This window comes from Telmatherina bonti, assembly GCF_933228915.1.
Source record: "Telmatherina bonti genome assembly, chromosome: 5".
Taxonomy (NCBI): Eukaryota; Metazoa; Chordata; class Actinopteri; order Atheriniformes; family Telmatherinidae; genus Telmatherina; species Telmatherina bonti.
This window is the reverse complement of record NC_136623.1, coordinates 18780162-18807091: the sequence shown is the minus strand read 5'-3', so window position 1 is coordinate 18807091 and position 26930 is coordinate 18780162. Positions and strand designations below refer to the sequence as shown.

The following is a 26930-nucleotide window of genomic DNA, read 5'->3' as shown; positions in this document are numbered from 1 at the left end:
TTTGTTCTCTGTCTGTTCAATCAGAAAGACTAAATCCCACATTTTAATGCCGCAGCTCTGCAGCTCTGTCATACTGTATGTTTTCACTCATATTTGCAGAAGAATTGTTTACCAGTGCAGCCATGCAAGCAGAATGCTGTCACAGTACATCACATTTAACACTGACTGGATCATGTCCTTCTCCCTCTCATTACTCAGACCCACACTCTGTTCTCCCTGCTGGGTCTCAGTCACGCCTATGTCACCAGCATTGGAAAGCTGGTGGGTGTTGTGGCACTGAAAGAGGTAAAAATCATTCCTCATGTCGTCTCTGTACGCATGATTTTTATCATTTTTTCTCGGTTCTGATCTGGTAATGCGGTATGTCAGCAAGCTGTGATGATCTCACTTTTGTGGGCAGTTATAGTGCCTCATGTTTTACGCTCTGATTCATGCAGCCATCCCATCAACCACCCTCACAACTCATCTCCCTTGATGTTCACTTTTCTGATCACATATTACATATTTGTTTTCTTCCTGAGTGGCCTCTGTAATCATTTCCATATTGTTTTTTTTGTTTGTTTGTTTGCTTGTTTTTGTTCCTCTAACAGCTACAGAAAGCTATAGAGGGCTCGACTCGCAGTGGGGTGAGGCTTCGTCCACCCCTGGCAAGCTTCAGAGATGCCAGCAGGAAAACAAAGAAGCACCAGCCCCCATCATCCGCTGCTTCCTCGCCCACACGGGATAGGGACCTGTGGGGGGAGGGGAGCAGCAGGGAGGGGGAGCTGGTAAGGAAGGAGTCCAGGGAGGATTCCCGAGGGAAGATGCCATCTTTCAGAGGAGTTGCTGGGTCTGATACAGCTCCCTCCTCCCCGAGTAGTATAAGGAGCACCACCAGCTGCTCCGCCACAGCAAGCGGAACTGACGGTGCAGCTCAGGAGGCAGCTTCCCCCTCCACCTCTTCTCCTGTATCTGCTTCACTTCCTGCCTCCCCTGTGTCTCACACCAGTCCTGTCCTTACGCTGTCTTCCCTGCAGGAAGACAGGGAGAGCGAGGCGTCAGATGAGCCCATATAGGAGGACTGGGTCTGAAGTAAAAAGACTTTTACCTGGTCTTGATTTCCTTTTGTCCAGAGACGAAGCTTCAGTGTGAGTGAAGTAGCCGGGCCTCCTGCAGCCTTCGGACATTCAGCTCTCAGCGAGCAGGACAAGCCGGTGCATACGATGCTTTTGAAACTTGTAGTACAGGATGATTTTTCTACTCTCACAACAGTCTCACTTTTTCACTCTTTGAAATGTCAGGTGCCTTCCTGTGTTTTGTGAACTGTCCAGATTCAGTCCCACATGTGACTGATGTTCCACCTCCATCTTGAAATGTTGAATGTCACTGATCGCTGTATGTATCAATATTTATTCATTTTATTAAGTACATGTGGGTTATTGTCAACTGACAGCAATGAAGTGTATCATAATTAAATACTATCCTTAATTAATTTGGCCTGAAGGTCAGAGAGATCACTCATTTAAAGTTTACTGATTGAGGCTGAATTTAAATAAGATTTTATGCATATTTCCTGTATGGAAAATTTGCCATCATTATCAGCAGTTTGTCATTTTTAAACGTAATAAAATTAAAATTGTCTACTCATGTACTTGAATTATTTAAAGTTTCGATCTTAATTTATTAGCTTTCAAATATTCTCACGTTATCCTTTTTGAGAATTTAGTCTTATTTTCTTGGGTGCTGTATTTTATTACAGCTGGAAAGAACTGCGTACTATACAGCAATGCTTCTTAATGCCAAATCTTGCACTTTTCTCTCTTATGTTAAAGGAGTTGTCTGTACATTTCAAATATTTTTTTCCCATAAAATAAACTGTAATATTAAAAATAAGTATTGATGCAGAACAAACCACTCATCCGAATGTAAAACTGTCCAAATTAGTCACCTCAACAGTTTAAACAGAGTTAATGTAATGTGTTTGTTAACATAATTCAAACAGCGTGTATGAAAACTGTGCTTGCTCTATTATTCCTCTATTTTGATAGTTTCAACAGGTGTGGTATTTTATATTACTGAAAAGTCAAATTATTCACCTTTTCAACGAGGTATAGCTTGTAAAAATTGTGCTTATGTGAAATGAGCAACACGGACGAATGTGAGGGTAGTGCTCCCGTAAATATGCTGTAATCTCCTGCAGTGTTTTCTCGTCAACAAGCATTCTTGTTTGGAGTTGCTTGGTGGATTGGAGGATTGCACACTCACAGAAATAAGGAAAACAACAACAAACATTGCCCATTTTACACTTCATTGGTTTTACACTGTTGGGGGCTCAGTAGCAAGTCCAAAGTTCTCTTCCAGGCTGACGTCCACTCACAACATCAGGAGGAACTCTGTGGTTATCCTGGTGCTGTGGGGGAGAACATTGTTCTCCTGGAAGACGGAGTCAGGTGATGGAAGCTGGAAATATGGGATCACCACTGGATCCAAAATTCCATCTGAAAATATCAATTAGGTGTCAATCAGCTGCCACTAACAACCTATGAGTGCTACATACCTGGCAGCACTTGAGTCTCATCATGAGGAAAAAAATATCGGGGGACAATAAAAAAAGCAGGGTTGTTATGGCACTGTCACGGAGGTTTTACCAACACATTTAGCTGTGTTGATCTTTCCAGAGAAGCACAGTTCTTACAAGTTGTACCTCAATGGAAAGGGGACTTATCAGGCTTTCCAATGTATAATTTAACACTAATAGGTATTTTTAAAGAAGAGAAGAAATTGATCAAATTAAAATGTCCTTACTCTTTGTGCTCAGTTTATATGATAAAAATCAGCTTTTTATGTCAGGAAAGTGCTACTTTGCATTATTAATTAAGTTTTCTTTTAATTATGTTTGTCTAATGGTAGCTTGGCATTGAATATTTTTATACAGGGTTATTGGTACTTTTAATACTTGTTCCACTGTTGTAATAAAGATAACAAGATCATTTAGAGGAGCTTTACTTTTCTAAGCCTTTTAATTTTTTTTTCTCTGTTTCTGCTTTTAGCATATTTTCAAATAAAAACAAATAAAGAGATCAATTTAGACAAATAATATGGAAATTGTACTCAATCATTTATTTACAAAGGATAATGGTCCATTATCACATGTATGAAGGTCAAGAAGGTGTATGACCCTCGAATGTGCTGAGCATCTCAAGAATCCTGTAGCTCCAAAGAAAGAGGCGTCATCTTTTAACCAGTAGGTTTGGAGACTGGTACCAGGCTTCCCCCTAACTACATGTCAAATTGTCCTTGGGCAAGACACTAAACTCCAAGTCGCCCCCTCATTTGCCAATTGGTGTGAATGTGTCTTGTAGTGTAAAGCAGTGATCAACATGACTGGAAAAAGGCTGAGTGGAAAAAATGTAATGTTGTTTAAGTAAAAGATGGGTTAAAAAAAAAAAAAAAGAGTAAATCTCTTTAATGTGTTGAAAAAAATAATCTGATTTCATTTCTAGATAAAAAACAATTCTGTGGCCAGGTGAGGGATTCACTCAGTTTATACATAAGCAAATATCACATTTGTCTTATTTAACTGGGCTCCTTTTGATTAATTTCTTTTGATTTCAATGAAATGTAAAATATACAAGTTTCCCAGCAACTTTGTAATTCTGAGGCTTCAAATCAGACAAATGAACTTAACACAAAAAAATATAGAAAGCTGCATTTATTTGCAAGTATTTCTCCACTTTAGAAGAAAAAAATCCAATGGTGTGTGGTTTGGAAAACCAGTACCTGAACAGTCACCTGTACAACGAGACATAACCTGTAAGGATCATTGCTTCCGTGAAATGACATGAGTGTCAAAGAAAAAAATGCCCCAAAATCTCCTGCAATGTTGTCTTGCTGTTCTTCACTCTTGTTTTGAAGCTGAAGTGCTACCAGTGTCCCAGTTGCAGATTTGTGACACCAGATTGACATTTAACAGAGACGTAATGTTGAAATGACTTTTTGGAGCCAGAGGTGATCCTAAATCTCCAGAATGTGGGACCTGACTCCAACCACCAGGATGACAGCACTCTCTCCCACAGAGCAAGGAGCAAAGGTCATCACACAGTATCTCCAGAATTTGAGAGTGGAGAGAGAAAAAAAACGATTGTGGTGAGTCCAGACCTTTGCCTAAATGAACACTTGTGGGATCAGCTTGAGCTGCTGCTGAGTGACCAACAAAACTACATCAGAGTGTTGGTGGATTTTTAAAAACTCCTGGTTGTGGAATGGGATCCATCCACACAACTAAATGTGACCAGACTGGTGACCAGCATGAGTAGGAGGTCCCAAGCTGTTGAGGCTGCATATGAATCTTCTACACGACCCAACGAGTAGAAAGTGGCTAACATGTTGTTTTTCCTTATTACTGTGGGAGAGTGCAACCTCCCAATCCACCAGGCAACTTAAAACAGGAGAAAAATCCAGGGGATTTTGTCGCATTTTCAGGGGGCACCGGCCACATGTTTAGTTGTACTGCTCTTTCCACAAAAAGCACAATTCTTACAAGTTATATCTCATTGTAAAAGTAGCTTATCGGGCTTCCCAACAATGTATTATAAATCACACACTGGAATTAAAAAGAGAAAAAAGTGATTCATTCAACTCAAATTTGCTTACTTTTTGTGCTCAGTTTATGAAATAAATCATCTTAAATTTTGGGAAAATGAAATGAACATCTGGAAAGTTATTCTTTAAACTTTGAGGTGAAAATGTACTGGAGTCTTGCATAAAGCCAATCAGCCATGTCTGTTTGTTATTTGTTGAGACACAGCCGGACAGCGCATTTACCATGTTGTGGTGCAGCAGGAAGAACTATATGGTGCAGCTAAAGCTGTTGACCAGCCAGGTTAATATAAAATTCAGTAATAATTCATCAGAACATAGAAAAAGAAAAGCTGCTATGCGAGTCTAGGACCACCATGTCGGTTTCAGCATTCATGCTTGAAAATGAGAATTCCTTTAAACATATAAACATCTTTGTGTAGTGAAGGTCAGCAATGTGTCTCAGATTTAGCTTCCTCTGTGAGTTTAAACAAATAAGCATCCAGTCCCAATGGAGGATGCCTGTCTGTGAGCATTTACCAGTAACATCCTCCTGGCATAAAGTCCCAGATAAGGACCATAGGGGAAGGTTTTTGGAAAAACACAACAGGCTGGTTTTCACTGTTGTCAGTTCCTTATTGACACCATTTTTTTTATTCCTCTTTCTTTTCAGTGAAGCGCAAATAAGCTGGCCAGAGCCACCAGCTCCCAGCAAACACACAAAAGAAAAGGACGCATCACATATATTAAGGCCCCAGAGAACAAAAGGGGAACATGTTGGAACCTAATTATTTACAACTTGTGAAAGAGATCAACACATTCACAAGAAACAGCATTTGTTGGTTTGTTTATTTCCTCTTTCTCCACCAGAGAAAAAGAAGAGGAGACAGGTAAAGGAGGTGGAAAGGGCAGAGGAGGCTCTGTCGTGCAGGAAAAACAGGGGAAAGAAAGAGAAAGAAACAGAAACCTGTTGACAAAAGAGAGGAAGGAAACCATGTGGAAGGACTGACCTGTGATAGCTGTCCAACAAGCATGCATAGGTGAGTGTTGTCAGTCACACTGCCTCATTTTAAAACAAACCCAGTTTTATAAACCTGTATACAAGCCGTCTTATTTTATACAGTGTTTTATACAGCAGTTACGTTTCTTCTACCAAATTCTACTTATCTCACATGTGTGAATGCTTCAAATCCCATTTTGACTGGTGAAAAGTTTTTTTTTTTTGTTTTTTTTTTTCTAGGCAGTGATTCTTCCAGAAGGAAAGTTAACAAGTCACTGTACAGAGACAGACAAACAGACAGACACAAGTACAGAGAACATACAGAAGGGGAGGAAGAGGAGAAAGGCAATGGATTGAAGGCAGATAGTGAGCATCATGCCTGCAGATTAGTTACGGAAACTCTTAGAAGATGGCAGTAGAATTACACACACACACGCGCGCGCGCAAAAGAAGAACTCAACTGCAAACTGATCAGTTTGACAAAGACATAATAAGTAAACCTTAAAATCCATGGAAATATATTTGGCTTCATGTTATTTGTTTATTCATTCATTAAGATTTATGTAACCAAAGAAAAGGGAAAAAAAGACTGAAGCAGTGTTTTTTCTGTGCATTTATCTCCTTCTAGCAAACAGTCAAGCCCGAATGAGCTGTAATATTTTAGCATCAACAAATGCAATAAAGAAAAAGATACTGCTCCCCAAAAAGGCTGGAACCTTCATAAAATTATAGACTGTACAAGATGTCACATTATTTCTCCCCACCAAGTAATTGTTCAATAAATAAATCAATATGCATCACTGTGAAGACAGTCTGCTTGTGGTTTTGAGTCCTTTTAAGTTGCATTTATCACCTGTCACAGTCACTATGGGAATTTTTGAAGTGAAATAATTAGAAAATTGATTTTTTTTCTAAATTGAGAGCTGCCAAACTATCAGTGTCTGAAGTGCTCAAAACCAGACCAAAACAAGACTGCCTTGCAACCATGATGCTTATTCGCACTTATACTGGAAGGGATTCAACATGTCAGTAGAAAAATAAACATCGTCCCCAATGTTGCATAAATTAGCAATCGATAAATAAATTCATTCAAGTCAAGAAACCATATTGTTCGTCCTCAAAGTTTCTCACACAATCATCAAAGTGAGAGAAGGTGCTCCCCAAGAGAGAAAAGATGCAAACAGTGCTTGGATGTTGTCGTGAAGTTGGTCAGTGAGTCATGCACAGAAAGTTCACTGCTGCTGCTTGACGCCCCTCCTCGCTGGGAAACATGGACTCTTCCTCAGGTGAAAGAAAAACCAAATGAAAACATGCTTCTCAAACATCATTATACGCCCTATCACGCTCCAAGCAGCTGCTTCACAGTAATAACGATGAGCAGGAAGACACCAATCTATCCTCAGTGTTCAGTCCCAGGCTTCAGTCCTGTTCCCTGATTGGCTGATTGAGCGGCACACTCAGCCTGCTGCTTTTGTACTTTTTGTTTCCCCAACTGATGGACTCGCCGGGTTTAAACACCCCCCAATTTAAGCGATTGCTCTATTTCTGACACAAAGGCTCTTCTGTTTTATTTGTCTCTGTTTGGTGGAACACAAAAATAATCAGGCTAAATTGTAAGCTTGAGCACAATCCCAAAAATAAAGTTGGACCCAAGAGGTGTACAAAAATAAAGAAATCATACTGCAATAGAACAGCTGTGACTGTGAGTGAGAGGCAATTTTCTTCTTCCCCTATTTACATCAATGCGACAGAGCGAACACCGGCCTGTCGGGAGGCCAATGTTTGCCTGGCTATTGCTGGTTACAATTTAGATATTTCTCTGTGTGTATGTGAATGTATGTGTGTTGCGGTCAAAGTGAGCCAGCAGAGAATCCATTTTCAGCACATCTGAAAAATGCCAGTATTTGTTCACGTGGACCACGAGGACACATCAAAAGCAGCGCTCATGCACTGCTCTCCGTTTCCCAGTACATTCAAAGTAGTGGTCATCATCCTCATCAATACTACCCACCCTACACCCATGGAGAAAAGCAGCTGAGGGTTCATGTTGTTAAGTGGCTCGGTTTTGGTTGTCGATGGTGCTGAAAGCTTTCAGAGTAGGAATTGGGTACTATCAACAGTCCAAAGGCAGTCTCTGATCTGTTGGATTGCATCAGTGCAAAAAAAAAAACAAAAAAAATGCAGCTCTTTCTTGAAACCCACTGCTTTTATGCCCACTGCAGGCCCACAGTGGCCACACCTGGGAAACTAGGGTTCAGTGCAAAGTCTATACAGTGCTGTATAGTACAGATACTCCATAGTACTCTGAAAGACATGCATACAGAGAGACAGAGTAGGAAGCACACTATCTTACAGTACAATCCTTATCTGTGCAGTGTTTAGTGTGTGCAGTCAGCAGAGCAAGCCCATCCCTGGGTTGTGCCTTGGGCATCCTGGTGCCACATCATAGAAGAATTGATTTTACAAGGGGTTGAACTGCATTTCACTGAAATGCTGAAATTTTCTGGGAATACTCTAATCATCTGTGAAATTGCTTGGGTTGCCTTTATTAGAGTAAACAGTACGTATTTGATGCAACAGGGAAATTAATTTGATTAAACACTAATGAGTTGAGTAACAGCTGTAAACAGAGCAGCGCTCCCATAGGAAAGCTGGTATCTTATCACACACTTATACATAGATTCTTGTTCTTTTTTTTTTTTTTCATTTTTTGTTTTATTACAAAAATGTTCTTATTATGTTGAATTATTTTGGATTTTAATTATCATTATAAGACGATGACTGGGTCGAGTTGTCTTCAAAAAAAAGCATGCATGTTTCCATTCCCTTCCTCTTCTTGTCAGTGTAGTTTCATTTCCCCCATGGAAATATGCTTTGTCTTTATCCTCCTCTTTGCCATTCTCACTCCTCTTTTTATACCTTTGGGATGTAAGGCTTACAAAGAAACAGGTGTCCTTTGCTGCACGAGTGCGAGTCCACCCGAAATGTGTTGCTCACCACTTAGTGGAATTCATCTTGCAACCAGGGAGTTTTTGATACCTGAAACAGAACCGATTAATGGATATATATTTTCTTATTATGCTCATTCCTTTCTGACTTCCTTGTCAGTTTATAATCAGGAGTCACTTAACAGTTAGGAACTCAATTGGTTGCCATGGTGGCTGGAGGCCTTTCTTCCTCCTCCTCTTCATTTTCCTCAAGTGTCTGAATGAGGCCAGGACTGACATCGGAGGCCTTCCGCTCTGGGATTGGCTCTGTTGGCGGTTGCCCTGGACTACTGCCACCAGAGGCATCCCCTTGTTGCGTAGGTGGAGTCAGTGTGGCCGACTCTGGTTCCACGCACAGTGTTACCTCTTCTTCCTGATCAGGTCAGCAAAACAAACAAGAATCAGGCCACTAAGATTATAAATTAAAAGCTGTTTGATAATAAATTTTTGTACAAACGCAGCTAATATGTGTTTTATCCCATCTACTGTACTTTCAAATATCCACCTGTACTTTTATTGTTAGATGTTCAAGATGAAAATAATCTAGGATTCACTTAAATCAAAAACTCATGACTGTTGTTGTCTAAAATAACTCTAAGGTCACAAAAATTTGAAGATTTTTTTCTTTTCTTTTTCTTTTTTTTTTAAGCTATTGACACCTGCCATTCCCAATACCTCCAGGTCAGAAAGGATTTAAAAAATATATAAATTAACAGATTAAAAAAAAATTCAAAATAACAATCTCAATCCCAACCATATTTACATATATATATATATATATATATATATATATATATATATATATATATATATATATATATATATATATATATATATATATATATATATATACACATACAAAATTTAATCTCTAAAGGAAATTACCTGGATGATTTCACAACATGAAATTGACATGTGAACAGGTCAATAACAAAGGTTAAAAACAAAAGATTAAAAGTATCTCATCCTATAAAATTTGAATAAGGAAAAAGCCTGAAAATTACTGCTGAAATGGAGCAATCTTGCATACAAAACAGCATATAATTAGAAATAAATCTTTAATCTATTCTTCAGTGCAATCAATATAAATAATACACAAGTTGGAGTTAATTGAATAAAATAAAATGCTCTCTCACAACGATTGCTCTGACAGATTCAAATACCAGATACAGATATAATAAATTATCACTGAAAAGATCATTTATGGAATATAACCACATGTTCACCTCACCTTGACCTCGTCCTCCTGCTGCTCCAGTAGCGGGGAGTGTTCATTTCCCACCATCTCATCTCCAGGGGGAACACACAAGCTTGGCTCCACCACCGCCGCCACACCCATGTAGCCCCCAGCTTCTGCTTGATAGGCCTCCATCTGCCCCGTGTTCCACAGATCAACCAATGGAGGGTGAACAGGATGAACTAGACTGTGGATGGTGCTGTTGGGTGTTGCTTGCAAAGAGTGGTTAGCACTGTGCAATCTGTGCTCCAGAACCTGAAAAAAGCACAAAGATGAGACTTTGGTCAGAAAACAGGAAGAGTGAGCAGGGAAGTGATGAGGCAACTGAGATGCCACTCACTTTTAATCTGCCTGCCAACTTTAAATGCATCTGCCATGGCAAGCTGCCATCAACAATCCAGTACACAGTAAACATGATAGCTCTTACAATGTCTGCTATTGATCCGTGTGCAGGAGGGGATAAGTAGCTCTCTGACTTACAAAGATCATTTTAAGGTGGTAACTGCTGTTTTTGGTATATGTCAAATAAGTTGGAGCTACATTGTTAGCTGAGTGTAGTTACTGATAGATTTTACTTTCCCTTTTGAGATCAGATGTAAAGAATCTGAGCTTGCTCTTCTTGCATCCTGTGGTTTATTTATAAGATACAGGCACAAACGGAGATTCCACCTGGATCCCATCTATCACCTGTTGTTGCTGATACTGCAGGAGCTGCTGCTGCTGGTAGTGCTGGATCTGTTGGATCTGCTGCAGCTGCTGTAGTTGACTCTGCTGCTGGAGGTTGAACTGCTGCTGCTGCTGCTGCTGCTGCTGAGACAGGAAGTGAGCTGCCGCCTGCCCGTCGTAGCCGTCCGTCCCCATAAGGTAAGAGCCACCAGGGGGAGATGCCACGCCAGAGGGATCGTTGTTGGTTGGCTCCCAGGCATCTGAAGATGAGAGGCAGTAGTGGCCCTGGGAGACGTACGTGTGTGGCCACACCTCTGCCGAAGAGTGGTGCAATATCTGATCTGAAAAGAAAGAGGGATGCAGCAGCTCTTCAGAACAGGAGAACAGATGGAGGCAGAAATGCTGCATGTTGAGATTTTGATGCAAAAAGCACAACAAACCAAATCACTATTAGAGGGAAATCACTATGTCATGCTTCAGATCCCCATTTTTTTTTAGTTTGGTGATACATCTGTAATTTATATCAGCTGAATTATTTATTAAAGTATATATAAATGTTTTCAAACCAACTGTTTTAGCTACTACTGGTGCTCAAAGTAGAGGTTATAGTTAATAACGAACTGGGTAAAAAATAGTGACTGAAATGTCTTCTTGCTGATTAAATAAGTGTTGTAACAGGAGCTCTTCAGTATGCAGTGAATGGAGTCTGAAAACTGGCACACCTTATACTGTTGAGTCATCACTCTTGTTATAGTATAAAAGCAACCACAGCCTTGATTTCTTGCAGTTTCTCTTTCCTCATCAGTTGAAGGGTATAAATTAGGCCCAATGGTTGACACCGCTTAACACTTTCAACCTGCACCAAAAGTTTGTTTTACATATAAATGATTGGATGATCTGAGGCAAATGCATTAATCCCTTAAGCTTTCAGTCCACCTCCCGACTCCCTTTATCTCAAATTCAGATTCATTCTCAAGCTCATCAGCGGCTGTGGGGTCAACTTTTTAAAAGAATTTAAGCTCTATAGACTCTCGGGAGAAGTCTGCAAAACAGTGAGGACTCCTTGTCTTTATCAGCACAATAGAGTGAGATTTGAAGAACTCCAGAAAATTCTTTAGTTTTTATTTGTAAATTAGAGACTAAATGAAATGCCTATAATAACAAGACAGCATTAGTGATGTTATTGATTCTGCCCAAGTTTATGACAAGTTACATTAATTAACCCACAAAAGCTGTTTTCATGTTGGTCTTTATGGTGTTAGACAGCCTCTTCAGCAAATGTGCCATGCTTGGAAAGGTTTGACAAAAGACTAAATTTGCTTTTGTTGTACAACAAATAAAGCTAGACCCAATGCAGAACGCTCTGTGGAAGATGAGGTTAATGAAGCACTTAATAAGGTTTATCTTAAATCAGCAAAGCACTTGTAATTTTCGGTGTCTCAAACTTCTTCAGGAGAAATGTTTGCATGGAGAAAGTGTTTTTATACAGATCAAGTGCCTGAACTAACCTTGTAATCCAAAGAGAGGACATATAACAAAAGCTATTCTTGGGTTTATTGGCTTCTCCACTTGCTTCTATGTAATAATTGCTCTTGCAAAAGCTGCTGTCTTTTGAATCTCCAGATCTTTACCTCGACTGGTGATGCTCTCCTGGTTAACCTCGCTCAGGTGAGCCACGCTGCCCTGGTTCGATCCTGACCGCGGACTCTCACCGTCCATCGATGACCATGCCAGCAAAGTTGCCTCTGAGATTGCAAATTGCTGCAGGATACCTGAAATCAGAAGGACAACTCCTGCTCACTGCTGAGACCTACATCCGGTTGAATCGGCTGAATGTTTTAAATAAATCACAAAAAATTTGAGGTAATAAGCAAAGTCATTTTGCTGAATGGTTAACAGGCTATGTGGCATTCTTACGCTCACCTGCAGTGAAACGAGCCTCCTTCTCTCCATCACTGAGGTCACTGTAGGCATCATTCTCCAGCCGCCGCTCTTTTTCCCGTTCCTGGGTGGTGGTGCGGGACTGGGGTATGCCTCCAGCACCCACTGTCTGCATCCCCCAGTTTTGCCATTCAATCATGTGTGCAACGCGTCCCTGGGCCATGGCTGTTGGCTTTGTCACCCTTTCCTTCATCGTGCGAGTGACTCCTGGGCGAAGTGGAAAAATGCAGGGAAAGAGAAGGATGCAGAGGGAGGGAGGGCAGTAAAATGAAAGAAGATGGGAGGTAGATTATGGCAGAGGGACAGGTCGATGATTGGAGGTTGATAAAGGGAGGATTATGTGACATGAGAGAAGCAGAAGGAGACGAGGGAGAAGCAGCAGGTATGGAGGTCAAAAGGTGGAAGGAGCAGATGGACAGAGAGAAGAGCAGACATACAGTAGATATGTCATTATTGTGTGTATACTGCTGTGGAATCATGGGAGCTGTGATGCTCGATGTAAATATGACACTAGCAAGGTTGGACTGATAGCATGGTTTGCAACTGATGGACTGTAATTAAACAGAACAGATATCCTATAATGCTGCTGTGTTTTTCTTGTTTAATATATTGATAACACTGAGCTCAAAACTAGGATAGTATGACAAATAGTCCAACAAATTTAGGAATTTTTGGGCATTAAAAATATATATCCACCAGTTTTCATAAACCTTACCAGTCAAATCCTGCTAATCAAATGTATGGCGATGAGCATGGATTATAAGACTAGCTAAATGATGGAAGCCGTGGGGGTGACATCTATGTGTTTAATGAGTCATCACCTGGTCACACTACATGGATGACAGGAGGCAGTGGATGTGTCTTGTCTGACACCAGTGCATCATGGGATGGAACAGGTTAATTGGGGTGAGGCGGCTGTGTGTTGTGAGTAATGAGCGGTTGGCTTGTTGACATGATAGCTTTTTCACACCTCTGCTACGCTGCGCTGGCTAAGCAGAAAACGGCTCTTTCTCTGTGTTTGTCTGAGAACTCGACCTAATGCTGCTGAACATACTTTTTTTTTTTTTTTAAAGAAATTAATTTCCTGCTGTCATGCTAACACACCAGCTCATATCTGCTTTGCTCCATATTTCATGTCAGCAACATATGATGATACAGAGTCTAAATCCTCCCTAGTTTGATTCTCTCTGATGGTGGCACATGGGGATGAGATTTATGAATAAATTATTGGACAAATTAGTACCACACCACACAGTATAGCAGCTGCACTTCACTACACTGTACTGCAATATCCACATAAACTGCAAAACAGCTGGAGAAAAACAAAAAAAAAACCAAAAAAAAAAACACTGTACTAAAAGAAAGCACTTCACTACACTGCACTCAAGTGTTTTTACACAGCACTTCACACAGTTAAAACATCCATACTTAATTAGAACACCACACTTTCACAACCACTTAACATAAAGAAACTCCACTTCCCACTCGCCACTCACCTTTCCTCAGAGCAACAAGCTGTATGACCGTGTACAGTGTGTGTGATTGTTGTGTTTTTCAAGCTGAATTCATTCCATCAATGGCTCGCGAGGAGCCATTGACAACTGATGTCTCAGTGTGGAGAGGAAGTGATGCAGGGGAACCCATTAAGGGTACCATGTAGACTCCAGCGCCCGCTGAGGACGGAGCCCACATGGGGTCGTTTTACCAGAATCAGTACAGACACACACCTGACACACCTGACAGAGAAGACTTAGCCAAAGCTCCGATGCCGTAGGCGTTTGAGTTCCTCTTGAGCCGAGGAAGAATTGATGTGGTGTCTTCCATAGACAGCTGGGGGGGGGGACAAGAGAAAGGAATGGAGGAGAGGGCAAGGGGAGTGTGGAAAAAAAGAACAGCATGGATGGTGTGACAGGGGCACACAAAGACATCGACACAGTGTGTGTTAAAGAGAGGGGTGAGTGGAGAGAAGAAATGATGGAGATGTTGGGTTAATACAAAAGACAAACGCTGTATTACCCAAAATCCAAGTAACTTTGTGCTTTTTAAAAAAAAAGAAATCTGACTGTGCTTTCTACCGTGCACCAGTACGATAAACCGCAAATAGATTGTAAAGCTGAAGGGGTGGGGGGTGGGGGGCGGTGTGACAAAGGAAGAGCTGATAGCTACAGGGTGATTTAAATCAGAACAGGTAGGGAGAGAAACTTAGTAGATGGAGGAATGATGCTACAACACTTACATTGATTCCTTCCCATGAAAATTCTGAACGTCCATGCTGAGGAAGAGAAATAGGAGGAGGGAGGGATGGGGAAAGAAGGAGCAAGAAAGAGTAAGAGAGAGACAGGAAAGACAGAACATTGTCATGCAATGGGGGAGGGAAGGGTGGGGGGGGCATAGGGTTGATTGCACATCACACATGCAGATGAAGAGGAGGAAATTAAGAGAAGGAAGCGTGAAAAAAGAGAGACGGATACACAGGAATTTCCAGGAACAAAGAGTAAAGGACCAGAATGACAGGGAGGAGGGAGGGGATTAAACAGGGATCAGTTCATATTTGCTTAGTTATGTTTAGCAGAGTGAATGCGCTACGGTTAAATGAGTTTCCTCTTCGGTTACATGTGCTGCCAAGAACACTGAAATCCAGCGGAGAAAATGTGTGTGTTTGTGTGTGTGTGTGTGCGTTTGAGAGAGATGTCAAAGCTGTGTTGAACTGTATCTGATGCTGCAGACAGACAGGGGACTGAGGCTAACAGGAGGAGGGGAAGAGAGTGTGTTTATGTGTGTATGTGTGTGTCTGTAGTCAGATGATGAGGACAAAGTAGATAAGCAGAAGCTTCTGCTACACCATTTCCCTCTATCACTGACACTATGACACTAACTAGGCTGGGGGCACAAGTGGCTGTGCTGAAATGTTTTCACCTTCCTGCTGATGTGCACAGACAGACAACGTGGGCTGGGTAGAAATAACAAGAACATTTCCTATCAGAATGTTGTTTCTTGTGCAGAGTTTATTTGTTTAATTATAGTCATTCTCAAGCCTCCGTTTTTTTTATATAGATATGTGTGAGATGTGAACTGCAGCTGTTCTCAGATCAATGCCTGTCACTTCGGATCAGCTGTCTCAACAGTTGATCTGAAGCGACAGGAAGAGGCCAGTTTGTAGCTACTTTGGTGCCAACACTTGGTTTCAACTAGTGTGCAAAAGCAGTGCCTCTTTTTAACTTCAAACTTTATTATTTACTTTATTATTACTTTTTCAGTTTCTAGTTGTTTGAGTGACTATTGTAAATTTAGCATTTTCTTTAATGGGAAGATGCCGATACACTTATGCAAGACTGTAAATTGACTGAGATTACACTTTTTTTACATTTTGTTTTGTTTTTTTAAATCATTTTATGTTGCATGCTTAAGTTTTCTTCTTAAAATGAATAAAACATTGCATTGCTGCATATTGCTACTCTATTTTCTAAAGGATTAATAAATAAAGAGGTAGGAATTGTTCAGCATGTTTACACAGCAAGAAAAAAACTTGTAAAATGTGTACACAGGTGAGTCAGAGGGAAGTCCTACATTTTTAACTTTAACGTTGGATTAACTCCAGAAACTGTGATTTGGAGTCTAATTATATGTGCATGTATGATCAACTGTCCTATGTTGTCTGTATCTGCTCCACAGTTCCCATTCAGTGCACAGACGCAGAAAAAGAGGTTACTAACACCAAGGAGTAACAGACAATAATACAGCCAAATTCCAAGTAAAGCTGCTCACAATCATATATTTTTCTGATTCTTTCAGGAGACAGCTGAAGACAAAAAATGCAGGTGAGCTCAGCATAACTGTGCCTAGAAGAGTGGTGGGCCACTCTGCAGGTACAGCAGGTGTTAGGAGCTTCCCTGCTGCAACATACGTGGCATAAATCAGACATAACAAGCAGACTTGTGCAGAGCTTGACATCAAACTCAGATTTCAGGTGATCACTGGACAGACCTAATGGCACGTAAGAAACAGTTTAAAATTCTTTAAACTTGGGTTAGGGACTTTGGGGGGATCTATTCCTAGACAACTTACATTTCTACTGCAAGCAACCCGAGGCTACATTAAGGCAATGGAGGAGAGGATGTACATCCAAAAACAGACTGCAGCAAGTTTCTGCAGCAGTCAACAATCCAGCACAGAGACCTAACCAGACTAAATCCTTTGTTCCCAAGATGATATTATTCTGAGATGTAAACAGTAGAAAATTGAAAAACTTCAGACACAACACGGTGTTTGCTCGCTGTGGTTCGGTTTACAGGAGTTTAGATGTGTGTTAAGGGTTGGCACTGTAACCTCATATGAAAGAGCTCAAATCAGCAGCAATGTTTCTGTCTGGAGTTTGTATGTTGTCCCAACATTTGCAACATTATTAAGAGAGCATTACATTAAATATGGATTTGTAACTGACTACAGGTGGAAGTGATGGACTGCTAACATAAATAAGTTGTACTGCACCATGTCTTCCCCCCGATCCCCTACTGACAAGGTCAAAATGAAAAATGAATGTAAAATTTTTTGGGGCATATAAAATTTATGGGTATAGATACACTCTGTTCCTCTATATTTCTGTATTTAGCTTTAAAACATTTTTTTTAAAGGTTAAATAAATTGCTAGTATATTTTAGAGGTGAGGGATTTCACTATGTTTGAACAGCATCAGGCTAGTTATTTTAAATTAACTATCTGATTAGCTGATTAACCAAATTAACTAGCTAGAGTATTTTGCATTATATTTAACAAACATAAGATTGACAACAACTTCACCAAAAAAGCCAAACTTTTAAAATTTGCAAAGCCTTCCTTCATTTCAGAAAATCTCATTTAAATTCAGTTAGTATGAGAATTAACAAGAATTTTATATTATATTATATTATTATTTATCTTAGATTATTTGTGGTCATAATGTAGAAGCAGCTTTTTAATACAATGTATCGCTTTATTGATTTAATTTAAAAATAAGTATATTTTTTTACAGTTCTTGTAGGTTTTTTATGTAAGACTGTAAGGTGATTTAAGTGGATTTTTGTGCATGTCATGTTTTAAACCAAAAGAGAGCTACAACAGAAGTAAATGTACTTTATTAATCGTCACCATGAACCGCACAAACTAAAATGTAAAGATGGGTAATCTGGTGCCAAGTGACAATAACAAGACGAAGAGGGCAATTATCAGGGAAGTGTTTTTTCTCTCCATCAACTACATGAAACATGTCTCCAGGTAGTTCTTGTTAATCAATATTAGACACTTCTTGTCTTTCTTGTAATTCTATTCTTTCTTCTGACTGCCTCCCTCCCTGATTTTCTCTGTTCCCCTCCCTCAGCATGAGTGGATAAGATGAGAGATTTAACACACTTGAGTTGTCTAGCTGGGCCCCTTAAAGTAGCCTTACCCCTCCACCCCTCACGCCCCATGCAACATGGCTGATATATATATGGAATGTGTGTGTGGCTGCTTTTTCTTTCTGAAGGGCATTCTGGGACACGGTGCATAAATAAATGATGCAATCAGTCCACGGTGCATTTGGTGGTAGAGAAGAGGTCTCTCCACTTTACTTATCTCAGAGGGATCGGTTTGAGAGCAAAGAATCAGTGTTGGAGGAGAGGAGAGAGGAGGAGAAGAGACAAAGGTCCACAATAATAAAATGAAGTGTAAAAAGAAAGAGAAAATGTGTCTGCAGTTCTGCTTTGAACCAGCTTTGCATAGCGACTATGTCGGATGGATAACAAGCAACAAATATCCTAACTGCAGCAAAAAGCCAACCAAGCCAGCAGTCGTTAAGTCTTCACCTACACCAGCCCATCGTGGACAGGATGATGTAGTGGAAGTAGAGCAACATAAAGTGATCTACTCTGCTAGCCTACTGGCGTAAGCACTGGCACGGTGGCTTAACAGAAAGCTAGGGAGGTGAACTGCTGGAGCCCATCCTGTAGCTTCCTGTGAATCTGCTTTAAGTCAGCAGCCATGTTGGTTCCTCAGGTGGGAAAGGCAGGAGTCCGCTGTCTGAGGAAGTCAACAAGGCAGGCCAGCAAGAGAGACTGCTAGACTTACCTGCTCCCCATCCTTTTGGACTGGCACGCCATCTGCCGCTGGGGGGGGAATTAAGGAAAGGGAGAAAAGAAGAAAAGAGAAAAATGCATTAATTTTCTGCAGTAAAATAACTTCTAATAATGGTTAACACAATTTATTTCCCCTTCACAAAGCTCTGGAAAATGTTCTGCCTCTTTTCCTACATCCTAATGTTTTTTCCCAACTCCTGTCATCTCTGGCGCTATCAAAGTCCCTACAAACACAATTATTTTTCTCTTTATTCAGCAAATGGTAATAGAGAAAAGAGAGGCAAACAAACAGGCATTTGTACATAAAATGAAGTATTGCTTCTTTTAAGAATAACTGAAATCCAGCTCATTTCAAAGGCCATCTGGACTATAATAATGATTAAAAAAGAGCAGTAAACATACTTACTGGAGAAAAAAAATATCAAATGCATTTAAGCAATGACACAAAATAAGAGTCCCACTAACTTACTTGCTCAGGTTTGTAAATATATTATTATACATACAATTTAAAATATATAGAAGCATCCACTGCCTTTAAAATAAACAAAACAAAACAAAAAAAAAATTTAAACCTGAAAGTCACAGTTTCCACAACATGCTAGAAATAAAACAAATCAAAAATCTTCTCTTCAGCAAATCAAACCCATTGAAATGACTCACTTTTACTGGTAATATATTCTCTTTTCCAACACTGGTCAATGTATAAATCAAGGTCTCCTAACTCTGTTTTGTTAAATTGTTGATGGTAAATGAATCTACATAAACTCAAACTGGCATAAATATGAGAAACTAGTTATTATTGAATTTTTCTGCCCCCGCTCCTTTTAGCTGCCATTTAAATTCCATTTTCCTGTGTTTCAGAGTTACTGTTGTGCAGCCCACCTCCTCCCACTTATCACCATTACTCCCAGGACAGTCAAGTAGATTCAGCAGAGTTCCTACCAGCCACCTGCAGGTTGCATCTACTGTAACAATCATTTTACTTCAAATGCACCGAAGAACTAAGAAAACCTGAGACCCTTATTTGCAAAATGGATTTCCATTGCTGCATTTTACTTACAAATAAGTGAGGTGACTAAATGGTGATCATACACAAGGCTGCTCATCCAGTATATATTAAATGAAACCCGTATGAGATACATGCACAGTGTTGGTTAAATGAACATTATTATCCCCCCTCACTCCTAGCTGTCCAAATCCTAATTAAAACATTGGTTTAATTAGAGAGTCTGTGCTCCTAATAGAGTTTAAACATGGCCTTGGTCTCCAGGTGCTCCACGGTATCAGAGGGTCTGCGCTCTTTGTGTGCAACTCTCAGAGGGTTCACACATCCATCAGCACTGTTTGGGTCTGTGCATGCATCTGTGTTTCCATGTGTGTTGCTGAGCAAGCCTTGTTTCATTTCACACAGCTGCATTTGAAAACCACAAGCGACTCATCTGAAGCTGGGAGAAGCACAGACAGTCATTTGCTCTCTGGATGTCCAGTGATGTCTGTGACCCACTGACCCAGTGATTCAGAAACATCAACTCCACTCTGTCTGTATCAAGCACTCAGATATTGCCCGTCCCTCTGAACCCTGCTCAGTCACATCAGATCTCTACAAGGGCAGGAGACAAGTGACAGGCTTTATTTCAGAAATATGCCTGCCTTTGCTACTACATCTACAAATAAGACCACTTTGTTTCATTTGTATATCTATTACAGTCTTCACCTCTGAATCTTCCCATTTCAGAAATCCTTTGGAGTATGCAGACTGCATGCATATTAACAGCAGCAGAGCGTCTTCCTTAATGGATCTGAAGTTATAGGCGAGTATATCATTTTCCGCTGTCTTTTTTTCTTCATTCATCTTCTGTCTTTTTTTTTTCAGCCCAGTTTTTCCAACCCACTTTGTCAGTTCTGCATTTGTGTTCTGGGCATCTTCACAGAAGCCGGACTGCATGTAAAAATAGTTGTTTGGTTGTACTCTGCCTGAAAAAATGTGAGCTTATGAGTCAAAGTCACAGGGTGTGCAGCACAGCTCACAGGCTTAAACAGCTGGATTATCACTTTAATGTCAAAATATTTTCTAAAAATATTTCTATGTTGATATAAACAGGTTGTTAATTAAACTTCTCTCCACTTGAAATCCAAGTGATTTTATTTTGTGTTGATGTGTCATATCCATGAAGACTTTTTTTAGAGAAACTTTAGTTTTTTCATGTTGATGTAAGGAAGCAAGCAAATCTGATTGCAATTTGCATATCTGATGAAATGTAGTCCTTTTTTTCTGACTGCTTCATGCACTTTAATGTCAAGATAATTCTCAGATTATATAGGATGAAAATGCTGTTGCTAAAATCCACAAGTTGTCTCTTCAGTGCTGCAAATGCGCTTCCTTTTCTGTAAATATGAGAAATCTGTGTTCCTGAAAATAAAACTGTGAAAATCTCTAAATAAAGACATGCCTTTGCATCAGTACCTTCCCTTTTTACATTTATATTCAAGCTCTACTTTCACATTCAAGAATGAACTTTATACAACCTCAAAAGAATAAGCCGGGCATGCTTGCATGTTGGCTCTGTGGCTTGCGGTGTGAGGTGGTTACTTATTGGCTGTAATCGGTTAGACAGAAAGATATATCATATTCTGCTGGGGAGGGGACGAGTGTCCCAGATTTCTTTCTCATCTGGGTTAAAAATCTGCCCTGCAAACACAAACTATACATGAACATGCATGTCCACATGCATTTGGCTGCTGGCAACATGTAGTGGAATGCACAGAGACTCACACTGCTTCCCCTTTTCTACTTTCCAGTTTTCCCTGCCCCTCTCTTCCCCATCCTTCAGCCTCATTCAGCCAATTAGCAGATTAGCAGTCACTCTCTCCAAACATGAATCACAACATGGCTCAAGAGTTTGCTGGACTGCAGCAGTGACAACTCCCACTGAGAAGCCCTGCAGCGGTTACACAGCAGTGCAACTGAAACATTAAGCCCAGTGTGTTACCCTAAATATATGAACCTGCATCAGATTCTTCCTCATATAGGATCACATTAAAGTATATTTGTGAAGTGAGGCAAAGTGGTTTGTGTGACCATATTGAGCAGTTCTCTAAAGTTACATATATTTCTCAGAATATTTTCAAGTTGATGGGCCAGTAGCAATTACACAGTATTCAAACTGTTTCTTGAGCTATCATCCTTTTTATTCCTGTCCTTGGATAGGTGATGCTGTTGGACTCTCAGCAGCTCAGTGAGTGAATGTGTTATTCTGCTGCTGAGAAGGCAGGCAGGATTCCTTCTTTAGGAAACAACAGAGCACGAGCACAGCTCTGAGCCAGCTTCTCTTCCCCTGGCACTATCCTTCCTCCCACGCACACACAGCAGTGCAGCACTGGATATCCCCTGCGGTCATAGGGGAGCCGGGCTTAGCTCGGGCAAGGAGAGGGAACGAGGGGCATTGTGGGAGGGAGGACTGAGCGACTGAAGGGGGGGAAAATGAGGGAGCAAAGCGACCGTGTGCAACGAACAGCCAAAGATTTGTGGCGGCTGTACTGTCAGCTCTGACTGTGGCTGTAGTGGCTTGACAGCTCCTCACTGAAGTGGGAAGCATTGAGCTTCATCTGTATTTTTTACTCCAAGCACCCTGCAGCAATAACAGCAAGGAACCAGGGAGTTTGGTGCTTGTTTACCGTGACAGCTGCGGTAAGGCTGGTTGCCGCGATGGGGTACCGACTTGGCTATCAGCCCTCTTGCAGTGCTCTATGTGCAGATGCTGGCTTAGTGAGCCAGAGTTCAATGAAAACACAGCTGAGATCCAGAACCCAGATGGTTAGGAGAGTTTGGAAGAGGAAAGTAAGCTAAGAGTGTCTCCAGACACAATACACTCAGACTGTTGACTGTAATAATGGAAAAACTACAGCCAAAAATGTGCCCAGCATCATGATTCCCATAAACATCTTACAGCAATGTGAAATATATAATTGAGACCTGAAATAAGGGGAAAAATAGATGTTATCATCCAAATCAGTTCCAACAAAGGATGAATGTTTGCAAAAGGAAAATCAACGCTTAAGTGCCACATACATTTGATGCAGGGAATCTTTATTTCTTTGCTCTTTGACATCCAGGAAAGACTTCCATCTCTGAGAACATGGCCCTTGTTTTTTATTTATCTGTGCTGAAGTAGTAAGTAGCAGCAGACGACGCTGAAACAATCATTACTGGTCGCACACTAATGCCTGCACGCATCAGGAAATGCATATACGTGCACGCACAAACCACTCTACTACAGATAGTGGAGATGAAATTTCTTCTTCACAGCATTATGTTTCAGTTTCGTAGCTCACTCTCAGGCTGAGTCACAGTGTTTACAGAGTGCTTGCCATCATGCGCCCACACACCGGCCTTTAATTTTTGATCTGTCACATACACTAAATAATGCGTGCAAAGGTGCGCACGCTATATACATGTGCATTAAACAATTTGATCATTCCTCCCACATATGATCTGCTAAAAAGAAAAGAAATGACAGTATGCATCAAAGGAATGACAAAAAGGCACATGACTCTGCAGGGAAAGACTTAACACTCTGTCATTTGTACAACAATGGAGTCCTTGAGACTGTAAGGACACGTGCACATATGCCAACATACTCTTAAAGGTAAGGGTCATCAGGTCCAACTGTGTGTCTGAGATACTACGTCACTGAGTCCTTCACCTTGAATATGCTGCTGTACACAAGGCTTTTCCAACCTGGAAAAGAGCCAATAAATCATCCCTTTGCCATTCCATATTTTCCACTTGAGAGGCATACAAGAAAACGGTAAATGTGGGAAATGTGATCAGTTGTTGAGGGTGTGTAATGGCATAATGTAAAGGTTTGATTTTTTAATTTTATGGTAGGGAATCCCTTTCTTTAGGGCAGCTGTAAAAACAGAAGGACACAGTAACTGTTTATGTAACGGTGATGCTTTTGCCACATTCACACCCACATGTAACATGAATATGTTTGAGCAAGTGGACTGTTCTATGAGGGATGTGTGCTAAGGTTATTCACAGGTTCACACATGAATACATATGTGCACATAATAAACATGAGCACACATGAACACCAAACACTCAGGTTGAGTATTATCAGCTTTAAGAAGAGAGTATCTGAATGTCTTTGAAGCTGAACACAAAGGAACAGAAATAAGATATTTTCTCATTTCAAGCAGGGTTGTGAAAACTAAATTAAATCCCTTCGTTAACATTCATGTCTAATAAGAGAACATGAATATGATAGCGCTTGAAAAATGTAATGTCAACAAATATGTTTAGAAATATCCACACATACTGAACAGAAGTGGCTTGTGGTGCCTTTTAAACCTGTAAATTTTGTGTCTTAGGTGGGTTTTTGCAACAGCAAATAAGAACAAAATGACTCCATTTAGATGGCCCTTTGAACGGGTGAGGGCTGTGATGTTGTCCCACATTCCCACCCATAATTTCATCGCTGCAGCTTGAACCATGAGTTACAGTCACACTGCTCACAATGCCCTAAATTAAACTGTGATTAATGTTTCAAGAGTCACGGGCGGAGCGCAGCCTGGTAAGTGGCTACAGGAAAAGCCTCTGATGCGCAGCTTTTAGTATAGTGATCACTAAGAGAATTAATAACAACACATCAGAAATGTGATCATCATAATGGAACCAAAACAGAATTATACTGAGATGGTGTTTGCCTGGAGGATTTTACACACCCAAGTATCATTTAAGAAGTGCACACTTGCTGACTCATGAAGAAAAAACATTGTAATTAATCATTTGGTTGATTTTATGGGGTTAGGAATAATGTAAACATTCAATCTTCTATCTCAACGCTTTCACTTCTTTGAAGGGGGGTGATGAACGGATGGATGCAGGCATTCCTGCACTGTACCCCACTGACTACTTTTTTCCTGACCTAGTAACGGTGATGATAAATCAGGAAGTCTGCACATTTTTTATTGCCACCAACATTACATGTACTACCTATTAATGTGCACTAAAGTTTGTAAAAAAATTCCCCAATAACAGAAAGGGACCTGGTGAGTACATCCTCTGCCAAGGTCTAAGCCCTATCTTGCTAATTTTAAGTGACATGGATCTGAAACCACACTGAAAAGTGTCCCATGTTCCACTTTCTCTTTTCTTTTTTATCAAGTTTCTTATAACTTAGACTTGTATAATCTTATGTTCCACATTCTCTATCAGGTTTCTTACAACAAACTTGTATCATCTTTATGCGTTAGCAGAACCTAATGCTGACAAATAAAGAGCTGTTTAATTCTACATAAAAAAACACAGGTTTTTACTTAATAACATGTTTTTATACTGTTATTCCCTGTTTATACCAGTTTATCGTTTGCTGCTTTCATGGAGAATTTTTTGTGCTTTTTTTTTGCAGCGTTTTCTATTTAAAAACATTCAGACTGCATATTATAAATAACTTAAAGATTGATCAAAACTACTCCTGGGAACTATCATAGTTCTTATTTGATATCAGACCCTAATCATAAAGTCCACTCAGCGATATGATGGAGCTCAGGGAGATAGCAGAGGACGGACAGATACATCAGGGCTACTCCCACATGGAAACAGACGTGGTCCTGCTGCCTGCTGCTCCTCCTGTTGATCTTTGCTTGGCAGCCTGGACTGCAGTTGAGAAGGCCGATCAATAGCACACACTAAAGCCATTCTCACTCAGGATAAACACAACCACGCCTCTAGACTGACAAAGCTGCTGCTGCTTTCTCTGCTTACAAGAGAATCACAATGTAAAGCAGCTTGAAAACGGCTGGTTGCCCTTCTCTCAAATACTATTTGTTTATGTTCGTCTTAAATTGCAGAGGATGACAGTGCTCCTAAATAACAACTGCAAATTGAAGGGAAATATCCTCTTTAGTGGATACATTATCTCCACTACATGGGACCGACAGTTCACAGTGCTGTCATGCACATTCTCCTTTATCACAACACCTAATCACTACCCATTCCTAGAGCCCCCTTATTGAATTTTTAAGCCTCTGAGATCGCTGATATAGAAATGAGCATCAGTATTCAGGTGGCACACAATCAAATAAATGTGGCACCTGTCCAAAGCTTTCTGTCTCCTTCAATCACATTATTTCCAGCAGCTGGAATCACTGAGTGTATGGCTTTTTGCATCTTGACCTAAGTGTTGACAGAGGATCCCGGTTTCTTCCCCTGCTGTGCAGTGAGTCACATAATGTTATCTGGATGGCCCGTGCCACTGTAATGCTGTTTCTGCTGTATTCAGTTCACACCTGGCTTCCTAACTGTGTCATGTAGCGTGTTTTTTTTTTTCTTTTGTAAAATTGCCTATTCTGACTTTTTTTTTGTTTTAACCTCATGTTCAAAAAAAAAAAACAAAAAAAAAACAACCCAAGAGCACAATATCTTTGTGCTGGCCTTGACAACCGTGCAAACGCTGGACTCTACAAAAGTGTTATTTTGGCATAAATAGGTTGGACAGCTCCGTGTGCTAGGTGGCACATTAATATTTAACAGCTAAGAAGGTCGATGTTTATTTTTACCTTTGAGTGATTCATTCGAAGGACCTGATTGTGCACTGCAACATCTGCTTATGACATTCACGCTAACAACTGATTACTTAGCTAAACTATTACAACTCCTCCCAGCAGAGTCAGGGTTGTCTTACAGTACTTAACATGACAACTATGGGTTTGTCCAGGGCTGTCCTCACCTGAAAACTCCCATCAACGCTACACACCCTCCCCTGCATGTATTTGCCCCTCCCTCTCCTGCTCTCTCCATCGCGATCCGCCTGTCTCCCCTCCTCTCTGCCCGCCCGCCTGCACTGAAATTCTTCCTCTCCTGCTCTTTTTCTTTATCCACCCCTTCCCTATTATTCATACAAATAATAACAAACTGTGTGAACGCCCCTGACAATGGCATTATCCTGTTTGTCTTTTTCCTCTCTTCCTCCAAGCCATGCTTCTCTATAAATAAGCACTCACACACACACTGTTTCCCTCTCTTGCCTTTCTCTGCTCTCCATCCCTCTGCCTCCTACTCACACACATATACATACTGCCAAACAGCATCATAAATCAAGGGATGGGAGGATAGAGGAAGGGGGGGGGGGGGGGAAGGGAAGTGAAGTGGGGGATGCAACCACACACAGTAGCACATTTTAACACATATCGTCACTGACATCTTGCCTGTACGCCGCTTCTGTGACCATACATGCACACGGCTTGCCAACACACACAGCTCTCGCACATCAACACATAAAAAGACCGCTTCCAGTCTCCACACAGAACCTTTGGTTGCTCCTGCAGGACCCTCATCCTCTCCCCCACTCCACCTCCCTGTCACCCCACCTCCTCCCAGCTTCTATCCCGCAGTAAGAGAAGGAAGAGGAGCCGTGCTTACTCAGTCTTCTGGAGCCGATGCATCCCAT

General features: G+C 40.7%; 2 protein-coding genes across 2 annotated transcripts in view; one reads left to right on the top strand and one right to left on the bottom strand.

The window, feature by feature from the left end:
- The window catches only part of clcn1b (chloride channel, voltage-sensitive 1b), a 31354-nt gene extending 28278 nt beyond the window's left edge, over positions 1–3076 (top strand). Inside the window, exons 22-23 of the mRNA XM_079240643.1 lie at positions 199–285; positions 591–3076. Coding sequence (XP_079096769.1) covers positions 199–285; positions 591–1055 — 552 coding nt within the window. The 3' untranslated portion in view covers positions 1056–3076. The remainder of the gene's footprint in view (positions 1–198; positions 286–590) is intronic.
- A 6690-nt stretch (positions 3077–9766) lies between these two features.
- fam131bb (family with sequence similarity 131 member Bb) lies at positions 9767–26930 on the bottom strand (the record flags this gene model as incomplete). The annotated part of the gene is made up of 8 exons (XM_079240779.1): positions 9767–10036; positions 10469–10788; positions 12079–12219; positions 12371–12595; positions 14116–14218; positions 14625–14660; positions 18470–18507; positions 26903–26930. 8 exons carry the CDS (start codon positions 26928–26930, stop codon positions 9767–9769), a joined length of 1161 nt encoding a protein of 386 aa, XP_079096905.1.